The sequence below is a fragment of the Echinops telfairi genome, unplaced genomic scaffold (assembly GCF_000313985.2).
Source record: "Echinops telfairi isolate 266 unplaced genomic scaffold, ASM31398v2 ScPeMD7_7420;HRSCAF=8458, whole genome shotgun sequence".
Classification (NCBI taxonomy): domain Eukaryota; kingdom Metazoa; phylum Chordata; class Mammalia; order Afrosoricida; family Tenrecidae; genus Echinops; species Echinops telfairi.
This window is the reverse complement of record NW_022111320.1, coordinates 30,325,530-30,346,782: the sequence shown is the minus strand read 5'-3', so window position 1 is coordinate 30,346,782 and position 21,253 is coordinate 30,325,530. Positions and strand designations below refer to the sequence as shown.

General features: G+C 39.5%; 1 protein-coding gene across 1 annotated transcript in view; it reads left to right on the top strand.

Moving 5' to 3' along the window:
- The window catches only part of ZCWPW2 (zinc finger CW-type and PWWP domain containing 2), a 149,510-nt gene that overhangs the window by 125,989 nt on the left and 2,268 nt on the right, over positions 1-21,253 (top strand). Inside the window, exons 6-8 of the mRNA XM_004704036.2 lie at positions 6,401-6,459; positions 11,870-11,937; positions 18,466-18,590. Coding sequence (XP_004704093.2) covers positions 6,401-6,459; positions 11,870-11,937; positions 18,466-18,590 — 252 coding nt within the window. The remainder of the gene's footprint in view (positions 1-6,400; positions 6,460-11,869; positions 11,938-18,465; positions 18,591-21,253) is intronic.

Sequence of the window (21,253 nt, the reverse complement as noted above, 5' to 3'; positions counted from 1 at the left end):
ATGGGCTTTGGGTCTCTGCTCTGACCCTCTCATTCTCAACAATATGTTTTTTGTTTGTTGTTTTGTGTCTTTTGATGCCTGTTACCTGGTCCTGGTGACACCTCATGATCACAGAGGCTGGTGTGATTCTTCCATGTGGGCTTGTTGCTTCTCTCCTAGATGTCTGTTTGTTTAACCTCAAGCCTTTAAGACCCTCGTTGCTTTCTCATTTGATAGCCACACATCATCCACTTTCTTCACCACATATTCTTATGCACCCATTTTATCTTCAGCGATTGTTCTGGGAGGGTGAGCATCACAGAATGCCAAGTTGTTAGAGCAAAGAGTTCTTACGTCGAGGGAGAGCATAAGCAGAGGCCTGAAGTCCATCCACAACCTCAGTGAATTGCCATATAAATATATGTACATGGGCCTATTTTTACATATGTACATGCGTATACTTCTATTCATATCTTTGCTTCCTAGATCGCTCCTCTGTTTCCTTTTACTTTCCTCCTGCCCCACCATCATGCTTGCCCTACTTCTGCCTCTTGGTAATTCCTTTCAGCTAGATTGCTATTGTTCCCACATCCCCAGGATCTCTATATCCTCATTTTTGTTGTTTTTAATTCCCTAGGTGTTCCCTGTCTATGGCATTGTTTGCTTACTGCTCCCTTCTCCCGCCTTCTTCTCCCCAAGTCCCTCCAGGACTGTTGATCCAGTTGCTTTCTCCTCAAATTTGCTTCCCATGCCTATCTTATATAAGTAGGCAACCAAACAAGAACAGGCAAAAAAAATAAAGGAAAAAGAAAACAAAAGATTGAAAGAGGAAAACAAAAACAATAAACAAAACAAAACAAGAACATACATAATTCCAGGTCTGCTGACCTTTATGACTGTCTTCCCCCTGGTCCTGAGACAATTCCGGAAGCTGCCCCTCCTAGCCTGAGGTCTAATTTGGTGACTCTTTAGGGACTTTGTGGCTTTCCTTTGCTCCCATTGCTGATCTATTATGCTCCCTTCTTGGTTCACCCCACTGCGGGGGTTCCGACTAAACTAACTCCCCTCACGTGTCCCCAGTATTGTACTCTGTTACAGTATGCTCCAGTGAGGGGACCATAAGTCTTGAGCTATTGTTGGCCACAGTCCTCTCTGTGCCTTAGCAGCTCCACGCAGGGACGCTGTACTCCAGGACTGGTGTGCAGACATGGGGTCTACCGTCCCTTCTCTTTTTCCTCTTGGCTTGCTTCCACGTGGCCATGGCGTGATGGCCCCGCTCCCCAAACTGTAGGTTTCCTGTTGTTCTCTGTACCACATACTTCTATGGAGGGGTCAGTTTTGCTCTGATAGGGGACTGCCTGGTAGCCCAATCTTTTCATGCATTTTTCCATGTGGTTACATTGCCCTCGGGGTTTGGTGCACTGTGGTGGGGTCTGCATGCACACTCCCACTTCTGTGGAGACATAACCAATACTCTCCCCTGAGTGGGTTAGTACCCTGCTCCCCGCATGTCCCCATTCCCCCATTTTCCCTTCTGTGTTAGAATAACATGTACCTTCTTGGGTTTGGTCTGACCTCCAACTGATTGTGTATATTTTTAACCCGTATAGTGTGAGAGAAATGGCTTTTCTTCTATACCTATTGTGCTGATTATACTTACCTCGGGGGACTCATAGTGTTCTTGTCTTTTTGTGATTGGCTAACTTTGTTTAGCATAATTTCCTCCAACTCTACCCATGAGATGATGTACTTCATGCAATCATCAGTGCTTTTAAGTGATACATAGTACTCCATTTTGTGTATATGCCAGAGTTTACTGATCCACTCATCTATCAATAGAAATTTAGGTTTTTTCCAATTCTTTGCAATTGTGAATTGTACTGCAATAAACATTGGAGCGTAGATGACTAGTCATGGATCATTTCTCATCTCTTCTGGGTATATGCTCAGTAGAGGGATAGCTGAGTCATAAGGTAGCTCAATTTCCATTTGATGTATGCTTTCCACAGAGGCTGTACATATCTATAAGACTACCAGCAGTGGAGGAGAGTCCCTATCTTGCCACATCTCCTCCAAAATGTGTTGCTCTCTGACTTTCTGATTTGGGCTATCCTCAAGAGTGTTTGATGGTATCTCATGGTTGTTTTGATTTACATTTCTCTGATGGCTAATGATCCAGAGCATTTTCTCATATGTTTATTGGCTATTTGCGTCTCCTCCCTTGTGAAACTTCTGTTGAGGTCTTTTGCCCACTTCCTCGGGGGGTTTATTGTAGATTTTGATTAATAAGCCTGTTGTCTGTTGTGTCATTGTTAAAAATCCTCTCCCAGTCTATGGGTTCTCTTGCTACCCTCTTGAAGTCTTTTGATGCACACAGGTGTTTTATCTTTAGTATATACCACTTTTTGATTTCAAGTTCCACTGTGTATGTACTCTTCCCTATCACAGTTAGTCTACGCGTTGTTCCATGAGCCAAGGTTCTTAGTGTTGTCCCAATTCCTTCATTGATGGTCCTGATAGTTTGGGGTTTTACTTCTACATCTGTGATCCACCTTGAGTTTGTTCTTGTTTCATTTTTCTACAGGTGGATATCCATTGTTTCCAGCACCACTTGTTGAAGAGGGCATCCATCTCCCACTTGATGCTTTTTGGGCCCTTGTCAAAGATCAGTTGTCTATATGCTAATTGTTTTATTTCTGGGTTTTCTGACCTTTTCCATTGGTCTGAGTATCTGTCATCATTTCATTACTATGCTGTTTTGGCCATTGTGGCTGTATAATAGGTGTTAAAGTCAGGTAAGGCGAAGTCTCTGACTTTGTTCTTCTTCTTGAGGAGATCTCTGCTAATTCTGGCCTTCTTCCCTCTCCATATGAAATTGGTGGTCAGTTTTTTTCCCCATTTATTGAAAGTTCTTAGTATTTGAATCGGGATAACATTAAACTTATAGAGTGCCTAGGGAAAAATTGACATCTTTACTATATTGAGTCTTCTGATCCACAAGCATGGGATATTCTTCCATTTGTGGAGGTTGCTTTTAGTCTTCTGTAGTAGCATCCTGAAATTTTCCTTGTATAAATCTTATGGGTTTAGGTTAAATATATCCCTAGATATTTCAATTTGTTCTTAGCTATTGTGATGGGTACTGCCTTCTTGATCTCCTCTTCCATGATCTTGTCCGATGTATATAGAAAAACAATAGACTTCTGTTTGTTGATCTTGTATCCTGCCACTCTTCCATATTCCTCTATTGCTGCCAGTACTCCTGTTATGGAGCTTTTGGGATTTTCAATGTATAGAATCATGTCATCTGCAAATAGCAATAGTTTCACCTCCTCCTCTCCCAGTTGGATACATTTAATGTCCTTCCGCTGTCTTATGTTGTTAGCTAGGACCTCCAGTATGATGTTGAATGGAAGTGGGGACAAGGGCGATCCTGTCTGGTCCCCTTTTTCAGGGAGATTGTTTTAGTCTTTTCTCCATTGACTATGATGTTTGAGGTTGGCTCTCCATAGGTAGCTTGTATTAACTTGAGGAAGTTACCTACCATTCCTATCTTGTTGTGTGTCTTAATTAAGAATAGGTGTTAAAAACCCTAGGCTGTGCTCTGACGGTTAGCTCTGGCTACCTTGTTATGTTAAAGGATGTTAATGGACAGAGTTCTGCAGTTCAAAGTTACACAGAGGACCACTGATTAGAATTGAAAGCGTTTTTATATAGAAAAAAACAATTTCCCCTAATTTTCAAACTGTAGCTGCAGGAACCTCTGAGCTGAGCTTGGGACATGGTAGCTGAGGCCTAGTGGCTGGGGCACAGGTGGATGACTCAAGTGTTAGCTGTGGTGGGAGTTGCAATGATCTGTTCCCAGCTATAGGCACATGCAGGTGGGTGGGAAAAGAGGGCCCAGCTGAGTGTGTCAGCACAGAGGAGAGCAGAGGGGGAGGTAGTGCTGGATCCTTGGGGTATCAAACCACGACTGCCAGAGCCCCCATTGGGTGGCTGGTGGGTTTGGAGTGCGTTGACCTGGGCACAGGTAGACTACCAGAGTAGTCTGTTTCCAGCTAGAGGCACTGTGGATAGGCAGGCAGTTGGGTGGGAAAGAGCCCACAGTTGGGTCTCTCAGTTTAGAGGCTCCACTGCCCAGAGAGCAGAGGGCAGGGGAGCACTGGGCTGTTGGGTATCAAGCTGAGGCTGCCAGAGCCCTCGCTGGGCGGCTGGGGCGTGGGTGGCCGACTGGGGTGGTAGCTGCAGTGTGAGTTGGGGTGGTCTGTTCCTGGCTAGAGGCACTATGGACCATGGGCGGGTGGGTGGTAAAGTGGTCCCAGCCTCGTTTGTCAGCTTAGTGTGCAGGGCCAGGAAAAGGCAGAGAGGAGAGTGCCGATCTTGGAGGAGGGATCTTGCACTGGGCAGTGGGAGGGCCTCCTGTTGTTTGGGTTATGAAACCAGGGCTGTGGAAAGCTCTGCTGAGCAGCTGGCACACTCAGGGCTCTGTGACTAGGGCGCAGTGCCCCAGGGTGGTAGTAGCTGCAGTGGGGATCGCAGCAGCCAGGTGGCACAGGCCGGATGGATTAGGTCTTGAATTAGGCCCTGGTCTCAGGGAGCTCCTAGCCTGAGATGCCTACCTGGTTGCCATCCCCCTCCCCTGTTTATCATGATATTTTATACTGGTCCAGTTGGAAGATTTTTGTTTTCTTTACATTGAATTGTACTCTCCATACTGAAGGCTGTATGTTTTATGTAAAGTATTAAAAAAAGTAGTGTTTTGCCTATAGTTCATATGCTTTGCTATGCTGAGCTCTCATTTTCATTTGATGTTAATAAATTTATGATTTCTTCCTTCCCATTATTGGCAGCTTGCTAGTGTTAGTAATCATTTACTGAATTTTAATTTTGCTGATTTTATTTTCCTCTTTTGAAATCTTTTTCTATATTTTATTTGTCACAAATGTTATAGAAATTGGACCTTGTTCATTATAGTTTCTGTTTTTAGCAACTTTAAAGATACTAATTTTAACATTTTATTAGTGTTATATAAATATATAGAAAAGTATAAATCATAAGTACAGGTGGGAGAAATTTTACAAAATAAACACTTTTAAAAAATCACTTTATTGGGAGCTCATACAACTCTTATCACAATCCATACATACATCAATTGTGTCAAGCACATTTGTACATTCGTTGTCCTCATCATTCTCAAAACATTTACTCTCCACTTAAGCCCCTGGCATCAGCTAAAGAAACAAATTCCAAAACCATAGGAATGTCCTTATGTTCTCTTCTACGCCTGCTCCCCGCCTCCAAGGATAACCACTCTCCTGACATCCCATGTCAGTCTGACAAACACTACAGTCCTTCAGAAGAAAGAGGATGCTTCCTACTCTATTAAAGAGTTACACTCATAGGAGTAGTTTTATCTATTTTCCTAAAGGAAAATGAGTCGGAATCAACTTTGTGGCAGTGAGTTTGGTTTGGGGCTTATTGTTCTTAGAAGATGAATATATTTTTAATTTTATGATAAATGTATTTTGCATATATTTATGTATATATATATATATATATATGGAACTATACAAAATTTATTTTCCTGAAAATTTGTGTAACATTTCTGAACTAATGGTGTTAGAAATTCTGAACATGTCTGTATATTAATTGTGTCTTTTGTGTTTACTTCTGAATTTGGTGATTTTAGAGATCCTGGATAACTTTTTTTTGCTACTTATTTGATTTGGGAATTCTGGAATGCTCAAGAAGCATAAATTTTAATTTCTTATTTTCATGGTATAGCCCTGATGTTTTCATTTTTAAAGAATTGCTGCTTTCTCTTTTTTCCAGTTCCCTAGATAGATACATATTAACTTTTGCTTTTCTATCTTAGTAAGTCGGGTTTTTCCAATTATTTTTTCATGCATAAAGTTTTTTAAGGCCCAGTGCTTTAGAGAACATTTTCAATATATCTTTCTAACTAGTATGGACCCCAAAATATGTCATTTGCCATTGCTTAGACATTAAAATTATAGTTCCAAGACTTTTTCGTTCTATCTATAAATTCCTTCTGGGCTCCATCATGTCTGTGCCCACCTATAACTATTCATTGCACATATTTCTAGCATATGAATCATTTTATTTTCTTGCTTTACAGATCTGGTGTGTATTAAAACTTAAATTTTGCTTTATTTTGTATTTTTATGTTTCTGAAAGTGAGTAGAGGTTGGAGATAAGAGACCATTCTGCCATTTTCCCGAAGTTGAGCAAATCAATTCAGTTGCAATCCTAAGGTGTTTGGTGGAAGTTATACGTGATATTTTGGGTTATGAGCCGGAATTTCCCTTTGTGCTAAGCTGGATTATGTAAGACCATTGTTCTACTGAGTTGAGCTAGTGATTAGGTGACTTAACGCAGATCTTTTGTTGTTGTTTTACAGATGCAAGGTTCCAAGACCAACATTGAAGAGAAAAGGCCTAAATTTAGAAAAAGGAAAAGGTATACTCTTTAAAATTTTTAAATATTATGATACAATGAATTTCTCCCTTCCTTCCCTCTTTCTCTCTCTTTAAATATATATGTATAAACAAGGGGCCCCAAAAGACATGGAAAAGTAGAAATAAAATAATGGAAAATTTCCACGAACTTTTGTTAAGTCCTTTTAGATACACACACACACTCAAGTAAGTAAAAAATATTGCTCTGACCTATAGCTACCCTGTGCACAACAGAACAAAACACTGCCCAGTCCTGTGCCAACCTCACAATTGTTCGTATGCCTGAGCCTATGGCGGTCACTCTGTCAACCCATCTGGTTTAAGGCTTTCCTTTTTTTCACCACCACCCCACTTAACAAGCATGGGGGTCCCTCTCCAGGGACTGGTTTCTCCTGACAATATTTCCAAAGTATGTAAGACAAAGTCTTGCCATCCTTACCTCCAAGGAGCCCTCTGACCTTACTTCTTCCTATACAGATTGGTTTGTCTTTTTAGCAGTCCATGGGACTTTCAATATTCTTCTCCAGCACCATAATTCAAATGCATTGATTCTTCTACAGTCTTCCTGATTCAGTGTCAGACTTTCACATGCATATTAAATGATGAAGAATACTATGTTTGGGTCAGGCACTCCTTAGTCTTCAAAGAAACACACTTGCTCTTCATTATATTAAGGAGACTATCTATGTGCAGTAGATTTACCTAGTGTGATACATCATTTGATCTCTTGACTGCTGCTTCCATGAGCATTATTGTGGATCCAACTGAGACAAAATTATTGATAACTTCAACCTTTTCCCCATTTATAATGATGTTACCTATGGGTCCAGTTGTGAGGATTTTGGTATTCTTCACATTGAGTTATAATCCATACTGAAGGCTACAATCTTTGATCTTTATCAGTAAGTGCTTCAAATCTTCCTCACTTCCAGCAAACAAGGTTGTGCCATATACATATTGCAGGTTGTTAATAAGCCTTCCTCCATTCATGATGCCACACTATTCTTCATGTAAGTCAGCTTCTTCAATGGTTTGCTCAGCATATAGATTGAACAATATGGTGAAAGAATACAACTCTGACACATACCTTTCCTGATTTTAAACAATCCAGTTTTCCTTTATTATGTTCACACAACTGCCTGTTGATCCAGGTACAAGTTCCTCATAAGCACAATGAAGTGGTCCAGAATTCCCCTTCTTCTCAAGGTTATCCACACTTTATTATGATCTTCAGAGTCGAATGCTTGGCATAGTCAATGAAACATAAGTAAACATCTTTCTGGTATTCTCTGCTTTAAGCCAAGATCCACCTGACATCAGCAATGATATCCCTTGTTTCACGTTCTCTTCTGAGTCTGGTCTGAATTTGTGGCAGTTCCCAGGCGATATACTGCTGCAATCATTGTTGGATGATCTTAAACAAAATTTTACTTGTGTGCAAAATCAGTGTTATCATTCTGTAGTTTGAGAATTCTGTTGAGTCACCTTTCTTTGGAATGGGCACAATATGGATCTTTTCCAGTCAGTTGGTCTTCCAAATTTCCTGGCATAGATGAATGAGTGCTTCCAGTCCTTCATCAGCTTGCTGAAACATTTCAGTGAGTGTTCTTTTAATTCCTGGAGCTTTGCTTTTGGCTAATGTATTTAGCGTAGTTTGATCTTCCTTCAGCACCATTGGTTCTTGCTCATATGCTACCTCCTGAAGTGGTGGACTGTCAACTAATTATTTTTGGTACAGTGACTGTGTATTCTCTTCATCTTCTCTTTATGCTTCCTTTATCATTCAATATTTTTTTGCTTATAGAATATTTCAAAATTGCGACTCAAGACTTGAATTTTTTTCTTGAGTTCTTTCAGTTTCACATAGGCTGAGCACATTCTTACCTTTTGTTTTTCTAAATCTAGATCTTTGCAATTTCTTTATATTTGTCTATGTCTTCTCGACCTGTCCTTTGAAATTTTCTATTCAGCTTCTTGATTTCATTCTTTCTTCCATTTGTTTTAGCTACTTGATGATTAATAGCAAGTCTGAGTCTCTGCTCATCCACTTTGATCTTTTCTTTCTTTCCTGTCTTTTTTTAAAAATCATTTTATTAGGGGCACATACAACTCTTATCACAATCCATACATACATCAATTGTATAAAGCACATTTGTACCTTCATTGCCCTCATCATTCTCAAAACATTTGCTTTACACCTACGCCCCGGCATCAGCTCCTCATTTTTCCCCTCCCTCCCCGCTCGCCCCTCCCTCATGAGTCCTTGATCATTTATAAATTATTATTTTGTCATATCTTGCCCTGTCCGACGTCTCTTCACCCACTTTTCTGTTGTCCTGTCTTTTTAATGACCTTCGCTTTCTTCATAAACGATGGTCTTTAGAGTTCATTGCATTAAATTTGTTCTTGAGATGTTCTCAAAATTCAGGTGGGATAAAATCAAAGTCATAATTTGGCTCCTGTGGACTGTTTTTGTTTTCTTCAGCTTCATCATAAACTTACATATCAGCAATTGATGGTCTGTTCTACAGTCAGCCCCTGATCTGGTTTTAGCTGATGATATTGAACTTCTCCATTGTATCTTCTCACAGATGTAGTTAATTTGATTTCTGTGTATTCCATCTGGGGAAGTCTATGTGTATAGTCACCTTTTGTGTTGTTGGAAAAAGGTATTTGGATGAACAAGTTGTTGGTTTTGCAAAATTCTATCACCAAGTTCATGTTTTTCAACTACTTTTCCGTTGCCAACTTTTGCATTCCAATCATCAATTCTATTAATGCATATGCATGTTGCATGTTTGAACAATTTACTATGGAAGTCGTTGATAAAATTCTTCAGTTTCTTCATCACTAGCTTTGGTAGTTGATGCATAAAATTAAATAATATTTGTATTGATTAGATTTCCTTGAGGGCGGATAGCTATAATCTGATCACAGGTAGCATGGTACTTCATGATGGATTTAGCAAGATCCTGTCTGACAATGAATGCCACACACATCCTCTTGATTTTGTTATTCCTGGCATCATAAATCATATGAATTTCTGATTCAAAATAGCCAATACCAGTCCATTTCAGCTCACTAATGCCTAGGATATAGAGCTTCATGTGTTTCATTTTATTTTTGACCACTTACAATTTTCCTAAATTCATATTTCTCACATTCCAAGTTCCAATCAGTAGACGATTTTTGCAGCTGTTTCTCTTTTCCTTGACTCATGTATCATCAGGAAATGAAGATTCCAAAGGCTCCACTCCCACAAGCTTTACCTTTACAACTTACGTCACAATGGTCGAGTCCCGTCTAAGAAAACCATCAGCTCTTCAGTCACGTTTCAAGTGCTCTTGAACCTGAGGGGCCTATCTGCCAGCAGTATCTCAGACAATATTCTGCTTCCTTCTTTTAGGTTTTCAGTATTTGCAAATGCCTCACATAAGGTTTTCAGTAGCTTCTTCCTCCAAAGTGGGGAGCCCAGTCCTTCGTCATTGTCTGGTTTAGTCTGGAAACTCCAATGAAACCTATTCACTTTGGGTGACCCTGCTAGTATTCGAAATACCAGTGACATAGCTTCTAGCATCACAGCAACACCCAAGGCACCACAGTTCACCTAACTGATGGACAAGTGGTGGACAAAATAATAGAAACCCCTATTAAGCAAAAATATGAAGCTAGTGTTTCTTAAAACACCCTCCATTTCTGTCTATATACATCTGAAGGCAGTGTTTCCATCTCTCTAACATTTCCTTTTAAGGATTCTGTGGTCAAACAGCAGCTTGAGCACTCTTAACTCAAATTGTGTTCCATTTGCATGTTCTTTGAATTTGAGGAACAAGGAAAACTCTGAAGAGGCATGATCAGGACTGTAGGGTGCATGGGGCAAGATTTCCAATGAAATTCTTTTAGGATAGCCCTTACTACCCTGGGGGGAAAAAAGAGCAAGTGCATTGTCATGGTTAAAAAAAATTCCTTGGCATTACTTTCCTGGTCTTTTATTTATTATTATTATTTTTACAGATCTAGTTTTCAACTTTTTAAAGACTTCATTATAAGCCCTCGTGATGGTTCTGTGTTCTTTGGGTAGGGGGGGAGGCAAAACAAAACTATTAAAATGACCTTTTTGGAAGGCTTTTTTTTTTTTTTTGAGACTCCATTCCTCCACTCTAATAGTTGATCTTTGGAGCTGACCTTTCTACCTTGAATTTCATTGGCCAGCAAATCCTCTTAGAAGCCACTCTTTTGATTGGACTGTAATTTAGAAGGCACCTTAAGAAGATTAAGACAAGTGTATTGCTGAGAGAATTTGTCTGCAGCTACCTGCTCATGGCAGAGATGTATTTAAACATGTTTTGTTTGGAAGAAACCATCAAGGGAATTCTAGTAGAAATACTTTTTAACTTAACCTCTTATAATTTAATTACTACAAGACATTTCCCCAAATTCTTTTGTTTGTTTAAGGAAATATAAATAAAATTTTCTTTAAAAATTAAAATAAACTTTAGAAGTATGAAGAAAGTTTTATACTTATAGAAATCTGTTAAATCAGAACTTCCAATGATGATTATTTTTAGAGCTACCAGATGAGAAACACATTTTTGTTTAAAATTGGTAATACAAGTCAGACATAGTCCTTTATGATGAACTAATATACCACTGAGGACAAGTCTTAATGTTTGTCATTTATCCAGCCATACGGTTTATTTACTCGCTTACTTTTTTAGTGAGTGGTAATCAGTACTGTGTTAAAAAGAGTCTTAGTGAAAAGCAAAGTCTTGCATGGCTAGTATTCCTTCTTTGTCATTTTCAGAAAGTGAATCAATTTTCTAAAATATCTTTTACTGCTTTATCTCAGGAACAGTTCATAGTAACCCCCCCACCCACCCCAATAGGTTGGAGGCATATAATAATTATCTCTATTTAGCAGGCAAAACAAATTGTAACTTAGAGAAGTCGCTTTTAAAAGCTGTTATAGTTAGAGCAAATGAGTTTAATAGATATTTTCTGCTTACATCAGCAGTATGACATTGTGGGAAAAGCATGGACTTGCAGTCTGACAGAACTGAAAACAGCCTTTTTTTTTTCTGTATTGGCAAATGTCTCAATTTCTTTGACTCCCCATTTCTTTATCCATAGAATGAGAGTACAACTCGGAGTTTGGGAGGAGGGTATGGATCTTACGTAACGTTATTTAGTGCCTTCATCATGCTTTCCCAGTAGTGGGCCTCTGACATTTTTCTTTTGCATTGAGTCATGCTGCCTTCCTTACTGTATGAAACATCCCCCCATCTCCAGAGTATCTCAAGAACAGGAAATATGTATTCAAAATCTACAATTACCAATAAATATCCATGGGTGGTTATTTAAATATACCTGATTGATCTTTTGAAACTAAATCTGTCAAATTCTTTTTCTAGGAAAGCTATTTTAAAAGGTTCCTTTGAAAATGTTTGTTCAGATGATGCCTTATCAAAGGAAAACATGGGTATGTAAAGACCTGTCCTACTTTTAGTTCTTTCACCAGTATTTAATTTCACAATAAAAACCAAAACCAGAAACAACCCCGTTCTTGGCTATCGTCTTTGTGGTAACAATGTATGAAAAATATTAATGAGAAGTGTTTGACATTGATGTACACACTTGAACTCTTTGTCTTTAGGTTTTTAGTTCCACACATTAAATCTTATCTAAGCTTCACCAGACAATTTATTTCCTTTATTTGAAGGAGGTACTACTGAGGTTGACAACAGGTGTGGGAGGCATTCCCAACAACCAGACGCTTCAATCCAGACCTCCTCATTCCAGATTTACTGGAGCACTGGGGGTTCCAGAGAGAGAGAAGGAGCCTGGGGTTTACAGCTGAATTGTCCCACTAGTACTAGAGCACAGTAGGGTGAAAGTCAAATGCAGAGACAGTTTACATCTCAAAAGCGGTTCACTCTTCCCACATTTTCAATAGTCTTGCAAAGCAAGCAAATGCTTATTTAAAAGGGTGGAACATTAGCAGCCTTGCAAAGAGCTTTGAAAGCCTGTTAACCCCAGGCATTAGCGGGGCCATGTACCCTCTCTGTGGCAGCCAGCGTAGGAGCTGTGGCACTGCACTGCTTTGGGCTACAAAGCAACCCAAGAACAGATGGAATAACCCAGAGTAGTAACTTCAAGCTCCCTGCCTCGTTTTCTTGAGAGCTGAGCCTTAGTTCTTGAGACTTGCCATGACTCTTGAGAATTTAGGCATTTGATCTCGTATGTACTTTCAAGCTAGACATAAAACCACATCTATGTGTGCACACGCAAAAGCAACTCATCCAAACATGTAACACACTCCCTACCAGACTTAAGTTGTTTTAGTTATCAAATTTATTCTTTTCTCCATGGACTAGTCTCCCCCACCCCCACCTCCGCCCATCTCTCTTTACACTACCACTCCATTCTGTTGTTTTTATTAATCCCTTTTCTAACCAATTCTGCATTACTTTCCCACTAATTGTGGTACCATTCCATCACTGCTTCCTGAGCTGATTCTTAGGGGAGCCCCTGGCACCTCAGCAGAGGGCTCCAAAGTTCAGGACCCTTCCCACTGCTTGCTCACAGAAGGAACACTGCAGGGGAAACCACTGTAGCCAGGAGGCATTCATGAACCAGAAACGAATCTTTGGAGTAAAATGAATGAATGCATCCCAGTGACTAGCCAGGTGGAGGGAAGCTCCTTCGGGAGTCTCAGAGTCCTTATGGCTCTGAAAGCCTCAGAAGTTATCCTGATCCTGGGTTTGTCATCTTCCCATTGTGAGCAAGTAAACAGGAGGAGTATCTATTCAACTGTGTACTTTACAAAGTTGATTATCTTCCTGAAAGGGAGTTTCTTTTCATGATAGCCCTCCAAGTTTTGATCCCCTCCCCACATTTCTGCAGGCCAGGTGGCATAGTGGGGAAGCACTGGACTGCTAACTGAAAGGTTCACAGTTCAAGCCAACCGGCCACTCAGCAAGAGGGGACCTGTGTGCCTCACACTCCCTGGTGCAGTGAAGTCTCCCAATTTCAATTTATGTTATTTCTTTTTTTTAAATTGTTTTATTAGGGGCTCATACGACTCATCACAATCCATACATACATCAATTGTGTAAAGCACATTTGTACATTCAATGCCCTCATCATTCTCAAAACATTTGCTCTCCACTTAAGCCCCTGGCATCAGGTCCTCATTTTTTCCCCTCCCTCCCCGCTAGCCCCTCCCTCATGAGCCCTTGATAATTTATAAATTATTATTTTGTCATATCCTGCCCTGTCCAACATCTCCCTTCACCCACTTTTCTGTTGTCTGTCCCCCAGGGAGGAGGTCACATGTAGATCCTAGTAATCAGTTTCCTCTTTCCAACCCATTCTCCCTCTACCCTCCCAGTATCGCCACTCACACCACTGGTCCTGAAGAGATCATTTGCCCTGGATTCCCTGTGTTTCCAGTTCCTATCTGTACCAGTGTACATCCTCTGGTCTAGCCAGACTTGCAAGGTCGAATTCGGATCATGATAGTCAGAGCGGGGGGGGAGCATTTAGGAACTAGAGGAAAGTTGTATTTTTCATCATTGCTACATCATACCCTGTCTGGCTCATCTCCTCCCCAAGACCCCTTTGCAAGGGGATCTCCAGTGGCCTAAAAATGGGCTTTGGGTCACCACTCCATATTCCCCTCATCATTCACTATGGTAAGATTTTTTGTCCTGATGATGCCTTATACTTGATCCCTTTGACACCTCGTGATTGCACAGGCTGGTGTGCTTCTTCCATGTTATTTCTAAAGCCTTAGACATCAACTATAGCTTCTCTTTCTCTCTCCCTTAATTAAGAGATCAGGAGGATAACTAATTAAGTAGCTACTTAATCTTTCCTAATATTACTTTCCTTATCTGTAGAATGCCCTCTTATATTTAAAGTTTGCGCTCATGACTGTACAATAATAGTTTCCTTATTTGTAGGAGACCTTCTTATAATTTAAAGTTTGTATGGATGCCTGATTTTTTTTTTTAATTAATCAATTTATTGGGGCTCATACAATTCATCACAATACATAGATCAATTGTATAAAGCACATCTATACATTTGTTGCCCTCATCATTCCCAAAATTCTCTTGCCTCTTGGGTTTGGATGCCTGATTTAAGAAATAATTATTTGTGGCACATGTCTGCTTTTAAAAACTTATTGCTGTCATGAATATTATAATTTTTATTGTCCCCATAGCTAATTTTTTCCAAAGTCTAGGGATATGAAATTTTTCCTATGATAATAATAAAGATGATGATAACCAACTGTCCCATTTTATTAATAGTTAGACCCAATTAATACGTGAGACATTGTACAAGGTGTGTGGGGTGGGGGGAGTGTTAGAGTGTTGAGACAAAATATTTGTAGCAAAATTCCATTATCTTTTAATTTGATTTTTCCGTGAACTTCTTGAACTTCTGTGACCTTTCTAAGGTCACACAAATTCTTAAAAGTAAACGAGGTGTTTAGTATAGCAGTTTCCTTGGTTGCTTGAGTACCAGCAACCTCAAAGCTAATGTTATGTGTTTATTTCTTGAGGATTACTTTTGAACTCCATCAGTTTACAATATAGGAATACCTGTTTAGAAAAGCAAACTTCCGATTGTTCTGGAAGCAGATTTTGACATCAGTTAAGGTGATGCTATGAACCCCGGTTAATTTATTAAGTCATCCATTACTTTGCCTACTCTTTAATCAAAAGGCAGTACAAATAGTTTTCCAGACCGCTTGAAATCAAAGGACCTGCAGTGTGATTCAGCAGTGACATTCATTATCATAAATTGATTGTATTTAAGCTTAGCTTTAGAAATATAAAGATGCTTGTGCCCCATTTTATTTTTTTTATAGCATAGCTCAAAATCCGTCTTCTCCACAGTGCAGTACATGTCAGTGTCAATGCCCATAGACTCAGACTGGAAAGTAGGAGAGCACAGGGCGAGTGGACCTGAGAGGTCAGTTGGAAGATGACCACAGTTGTTGTGTATTAAGTAACAGGTTATTAAATACAAAATCTTAGTTATGGAAGCGAGTTGATTTCATTAACAAAATTGCTTCAATACAAATGCACATTTCTCTCAGACTCAATGCCATCAAGTTGATTTTGACTGATAGTAGAAATGCCCCTGTGAGTTTCCAAGACTGTAAATCTTTACTAGCATAGAAAGCTTCATCTTTATCCCACGGAAAGGCTGGTGGTTTTGAACTGCTGGCCTTGTGGTTAGCAGCCCAACATGCAACTTTCAACTACATCACCAAGGCTCCTGTACATTCCTGTAGGACATTCTAATACAGTGTGTATGGCATTTAACCCATCTTTAAGAAATAAACTCTCCAGCCAACAAATTTTGAATACCATGGCTGTGGACACTCAATAGTTCATACTCTGCTTTCTTAGGCTTTACTAATAACCAAGGCCACAAGCCTATCTAAATACAACTTGCATGTCGATTATAGTTTTTATTTGCTTGTTTCATTTTTTTTCAACCATAGAAAATGGTCCTAAGGTATGTAAATGCTTATGAGAAAGCTTCTTATTTTGAAATGAATTTTTTGTAGAGGAAACCTAAAATGGACTGCGAAGAAACTATGGTCAGGAAGGTTTGTTAATATGTGCTTATTCTCTTTAGTCCTTTGCCCTTAGTAGGCACAAAATAAATATTGGTAGACTGACTATATAGAACAGCTTGGAGCTGGCAATACAAAGACAGAAACTTATTTTTGTAGCCATAACTATAATGTGAAAACTATAAACTAAAAATTATTTTTCCAGTGCTATAATGACAATTAAGAAAGATAAATCTGTTTCATAACCTCTAGTGACTTTATTTAACAGTAAATAGTATTCCTATTTAGTACATTATTTAACACTACTATTTAGTTAAATTTTAGGCAGAATTAATTTTTTTCTTATAAGTGACATGTGAAAGAAAATTATCAACATAGGGGTTGTTAATAATATTTGGACACTTGCAATGGAAGAAAGGAAACAGCATAAGAACTCTTTCTCCTTTTTTAGTTCATTTTCCCCCTATAACTTGGCTAATCTATAGGAATGTGTGTAAATGTTTATCTGTGGATATATACACACACATATAGGAATTGTGTGTATATCATATCATGTGATATACATATCATGTATATCATATGCATTCTTCCTAAAAATCATTAATCATACATTTTAAAGTATGTCCAACAATGACTAAAAATTCATATAATTGCTGAAAAAATGCTGCCATATTCGTCAGTAATATTTTAGTTCTAACATGCATCGGATGCTAGAGTGTTTTCGTGTTGCATGCACTTTCAGCTTCTCTACCTAGCATGACTTTTGGTGACCTGCCAATGAACACAGACAATAAGACGAGATAGTCAGATTTTGTTAAGCAGAATGGAAGATAAAAGGGCACCTACTCATAGCCTTTCCCTCCAAGTCATGTTGTCTTTGGAGGGGTTTCTCGGGTGCGCCATCTGTCTCCCAGGTCTAGGGCAGCAGACTGCATGGGGCAGCTTTTCCTTGACTTTTACTTCAGTGAGACCTTATATCAACTGAGTATTTTTTTTGTTCCATTACAAATAGGAATTTTGAGACTTCTTGGTGATCAGTAGCTGCATCTATAGAATTAAAGTAGGATTTTGTTCATTTATTTTGGAAAGGGTATTTTTGATTTAAATGAATTGCTAGGTTTTTGCCTATGTCACACAGTAATACAAAAACGACTTATATAATATTGGTATTTTTAATATAAGATTTTCAATTAAGGTATATCCATATTTGGATTAAAAATGAACATGACTTTGTTCAGTCTAGCTACTTAGCTATGCAGCTTCCTCTTTTAACCAGTAGCTGTAACAGTTTATAATAGGAATTGGCAAACTAGCCCATAGGCCACCCATTTCATAAATAAAGTTTTATTGGAACATAACCATGATCATTTGTTTATGTACACAGCCATGGTTTGTGCAGTAACAGCAGAAGTAAGTAGTTGTGACAGAAGCCATCTGGCCAACAAAACCTGAAATATTTACTTCCTGCCCTTTACAGGAAAGGGATGTCAACCCTTAGTCTATAAATAATACTTTGGTGTCTGTATTAGTTTCCTAGGGTAACATAACAACATGCCACCCATCAGGAAACTTAGAAATGTACTGTCTCACCATTCTGGAAGTTAGTTGTCTCCATGTAAGATGTTGGCAGGACTGTGTCCCTGCTTAAGGCTCTAGTTCTCAGCCTTCTTCATGCCGTGACCCTTTCATACAGTTCCTCATGTGGTGGTGACCCCCCCCCCCCAACCATAAAATCATTTTCATTGCTACTTCATAACTGTCATTTTGCTCCTGTTACGAATCGGGCGACCCTGTGAAAGGGGCCGTGACCCACAAGTTGAGAACCCCTGCTAGAGAAGCTGCTTTCCTGTTTCTCTGAGCTTCTCATTGCCTCGGTGCTGCTGCGTAACTGCTGTCCCACGGCCTGTGTCCCAGAGTCTCGTCTTCCTGAACATGGTCTTTTCTTCCTCAAGGACATCACTCAGATGGGAGCAGGGTCCATCCTCCTGCAACAGGACTTCACCCTCTCTTAACTGACAACATCTTCAAACGGTGTCCAATCAGCTACCCGAAGTCAGGACTTCAACGTTTCTTTGGGGAAAAAGGAAACTCAATTCAATCCCACATAGTGACCCGGGCCCTTCTACATAAATAAAATATTTTGAGTTTTTGAGGTTTCACAGATAGTTTATGGTCTACACATAACAAGTATATAACGTTTTTCAAGGAAGAATTGTAAGAGATTCCTAAAAATTCATAATAGTTTTGTATCAAACCGCATCTGTATGTAAAAATCATAGGAAATACATATTTTTGGTCTTGTGATGTTTAAAAAAGTTTCTCTTTCTAGGTGATTAATATTATGAATTACTCTGAATTAATTAAGCTGTAGCCTTTTTTTACTATACTAATTTTTTATGCTGTACTCTTTAGTTGTTTCTGAGGCGGAAATTTTACTCAAAGAACTGGAGCAAATGCTACAGCAAGCACTAGAGCCCACTGCGAGCCCAGAGGAGTGTGAAGGGGAACATGGAGGAGAAACAATTCCGGGAGAAAAGGTATGAGTGACACTTTCCATCAGGCCTGGATAGCAATTTAAAACCCTCCAAATGGCAAATTTTTCCTGGTTGTGCTTTTTAATTACAAGGAAAACATTTTTCACTTCTGAAATTTAGGCCCTTGATTACCATACGGTGAATAATAGACTAGTAACCTGTTGTGAAATCAGAATATATCTCTTTGTCTTTGGAAATTTTTTAAAGAATTTTTTTTTTTTAAATAAAAAGAAGAGCGCTTTTTATTTCAGATCTTTGGGATCAGAATGAAGACGGTGGGTGGGGAGGGGGCTCGTTGAAATGAGAAGATCCCACTAGAGAGAGAGACCTTTCCCCTGCTGTATATCTGTCAGGAGAAGGGATTCTGATGGAATATCTGCCCTGTGCACTGTTTGGTGCCACCTACCGAAGCCCTTGGGTGGGAAGCTGGCTCAGTGCTCTACTGTTCAGAGAAGGTCTCCTGATGACCCCACCTGGAGACCTGCCTCTGAAAGTCTACATGTAGGGTATTGGAAACTATCCCGAGCAGTTATGCTCTGCACACCTGGGGTCGCCATGAATTGTAATGGAATGGATGGCACCTAAGAAGCCCTGGGGGCACAGTGGGTTGAGCACTGGGCTGCTAACTGAAAGATGGCAGTTCAAACCCACCAGCCTCTCTGTGGAAGAAAGGCGAGACTGTGTTTTCCTGTAAAGATGTATTGCCTCAGAAACCCTATGGAGCAGTGCTGCTCCATCCTGTATGGTCGCTGTCAGTCGGAATCAATGGGATGGCAGTGGTATGGGTAGGGTGACAACTAACAACAACAACACAGTTGTTACCCTCCACATGGAGTGTGCAAGCGCCATGCACCAGGGGACCTCTTTTGCCAAAAAACTGAAATGTAAAATACTGGAGGTAGAATTTTCAGTTGAAATGAGTTGCATCATTTTACCATTCCTATCTAGATTTATCTCTTGTGTGTGTGTGGCTAACTATGCTGGATGCAGAAAGGCCATCTGTGCTTGTTTTATTCCATGCTTATATATGACAACATAAATTTTACATTTTAAAATTAATACCACTCAGCCCATCAGCTCCATGTCTCTGCAAATAAAATGTGGATTTGTGATGCGTGGCCAGGGGAGGTGGTCATTAACCCAGAGCAGCAGTGAGGTGTGTGGACTAAAAATAAGTCAGAGGGCAGACACTGTAGTGAAGAGGTACAGCTGCTCCCTAAATAAAGAAGAAAAAACACCAGGGAGGACTTGTTGTGTATCTTTAAAGTATCTCTCTTTCCTTCTCCCTCCCTCCCTGCCCCCTCCTGCCTTCTCCCCCTTCCTCCCCCACCCCCACTCAATCCCTCCCTACCTGAGTCTTCCTTTCCTTCGTTTGGAGAAAAAGGATGCTTGGAGGCAAGAGGGCACAGTGGTTAGAAACACTGACTGGTTCCTAATGCCTGGGTCTCAATCCTGCTCCTGCCACCTCAGACCTGTCTAGCTTGGTAAAGTTGCTTATCACTTGCCTTAGAAGGTTCTTTGAGATGAAGCAAATGCTTTGTATAGTAACTGATAGTTTAGCTGTGATTGTAGATGGGAATTAGCAATGCAGTCCATAGAGAGTAGGTGCTAAGATTTCCTAACGTCCACTCTTGTTTTCCACATCCTCAAGTCTTTCTGCTCTCAGATGGAGAAAACATGGATTTGTAAATGAACAAGGTGCTTTATGCACTCTGACAACTACCAACTGCAAGGTTTTGTTCAGAACTTCAGCAAGAAGAAAGCTGAATCTTAAGCACCTCCTTAATTGAGTTTGAAATGCTGAAAATACATAGAATTTCCTTTGAGATACACATGTAGAAAGAAAATAAAATTAATGTTGAAAACTCCTATTGAGTTGAAAGACACAGTATCTTTAATAATCAACACCAGCAACCACAGTTTTTACCTGAATTGGCATGGGTTTTAAATATGATTTTTAAAAATTAGACTTTCTTTTTTCAAGACTTGTTTTTGTATATGGATTTTACCTTTTGTAGAGCAAGAGCTATAGGTTGGTGGCATATATCTCCTATACACATAATTAATGCAGAAATTTCTTTCTAGCAAATAAATGTTTTATTTGAACACCATGTGCTTTTGTGAAATATGTTTTCAGTCTGTATAGTTTGTCATTTCAAAAATACATCCAGGGTGATTTTCAGAGTGATGTCCTGGAGTTTTTACAGCCATAGAATTGCCTTCTATTTTGCCATTATAATTAGTAAGCTGATAGAACAGGAAATTACTTACTTCTGATTTTTTACTTCATAAGGTAAAATACATAGTTTTAATAGCAGGGGTTTACATTGGGTTTTAGATTCTTGCATTATTTCATGCTTTCAAAAGGCATTTAAGGATTGTAAAATTTAACCACTTTACCTGGCTGGCAGGCAGGTGAGTGCTTCCTGCTGGCTGGTTCATCAACCACTCTCCACACAAAGCACTGCCTTCTTGCCAGAGTGCCTGGCCCCCGTTTAAATGGCGACAAGAGTAACAATGAAGCAAATGACATTAAGCTGGAACTCTTTCCAGTTTGAAAATAAAGAAGTGACCACACACATACACCCCAAGCCTGGAATTTATTCATTTATTCTCTCTTTCCTTGAGGGATGGGGAGAAAGAGAGAGAGAGAGAGAGAGAGAGAG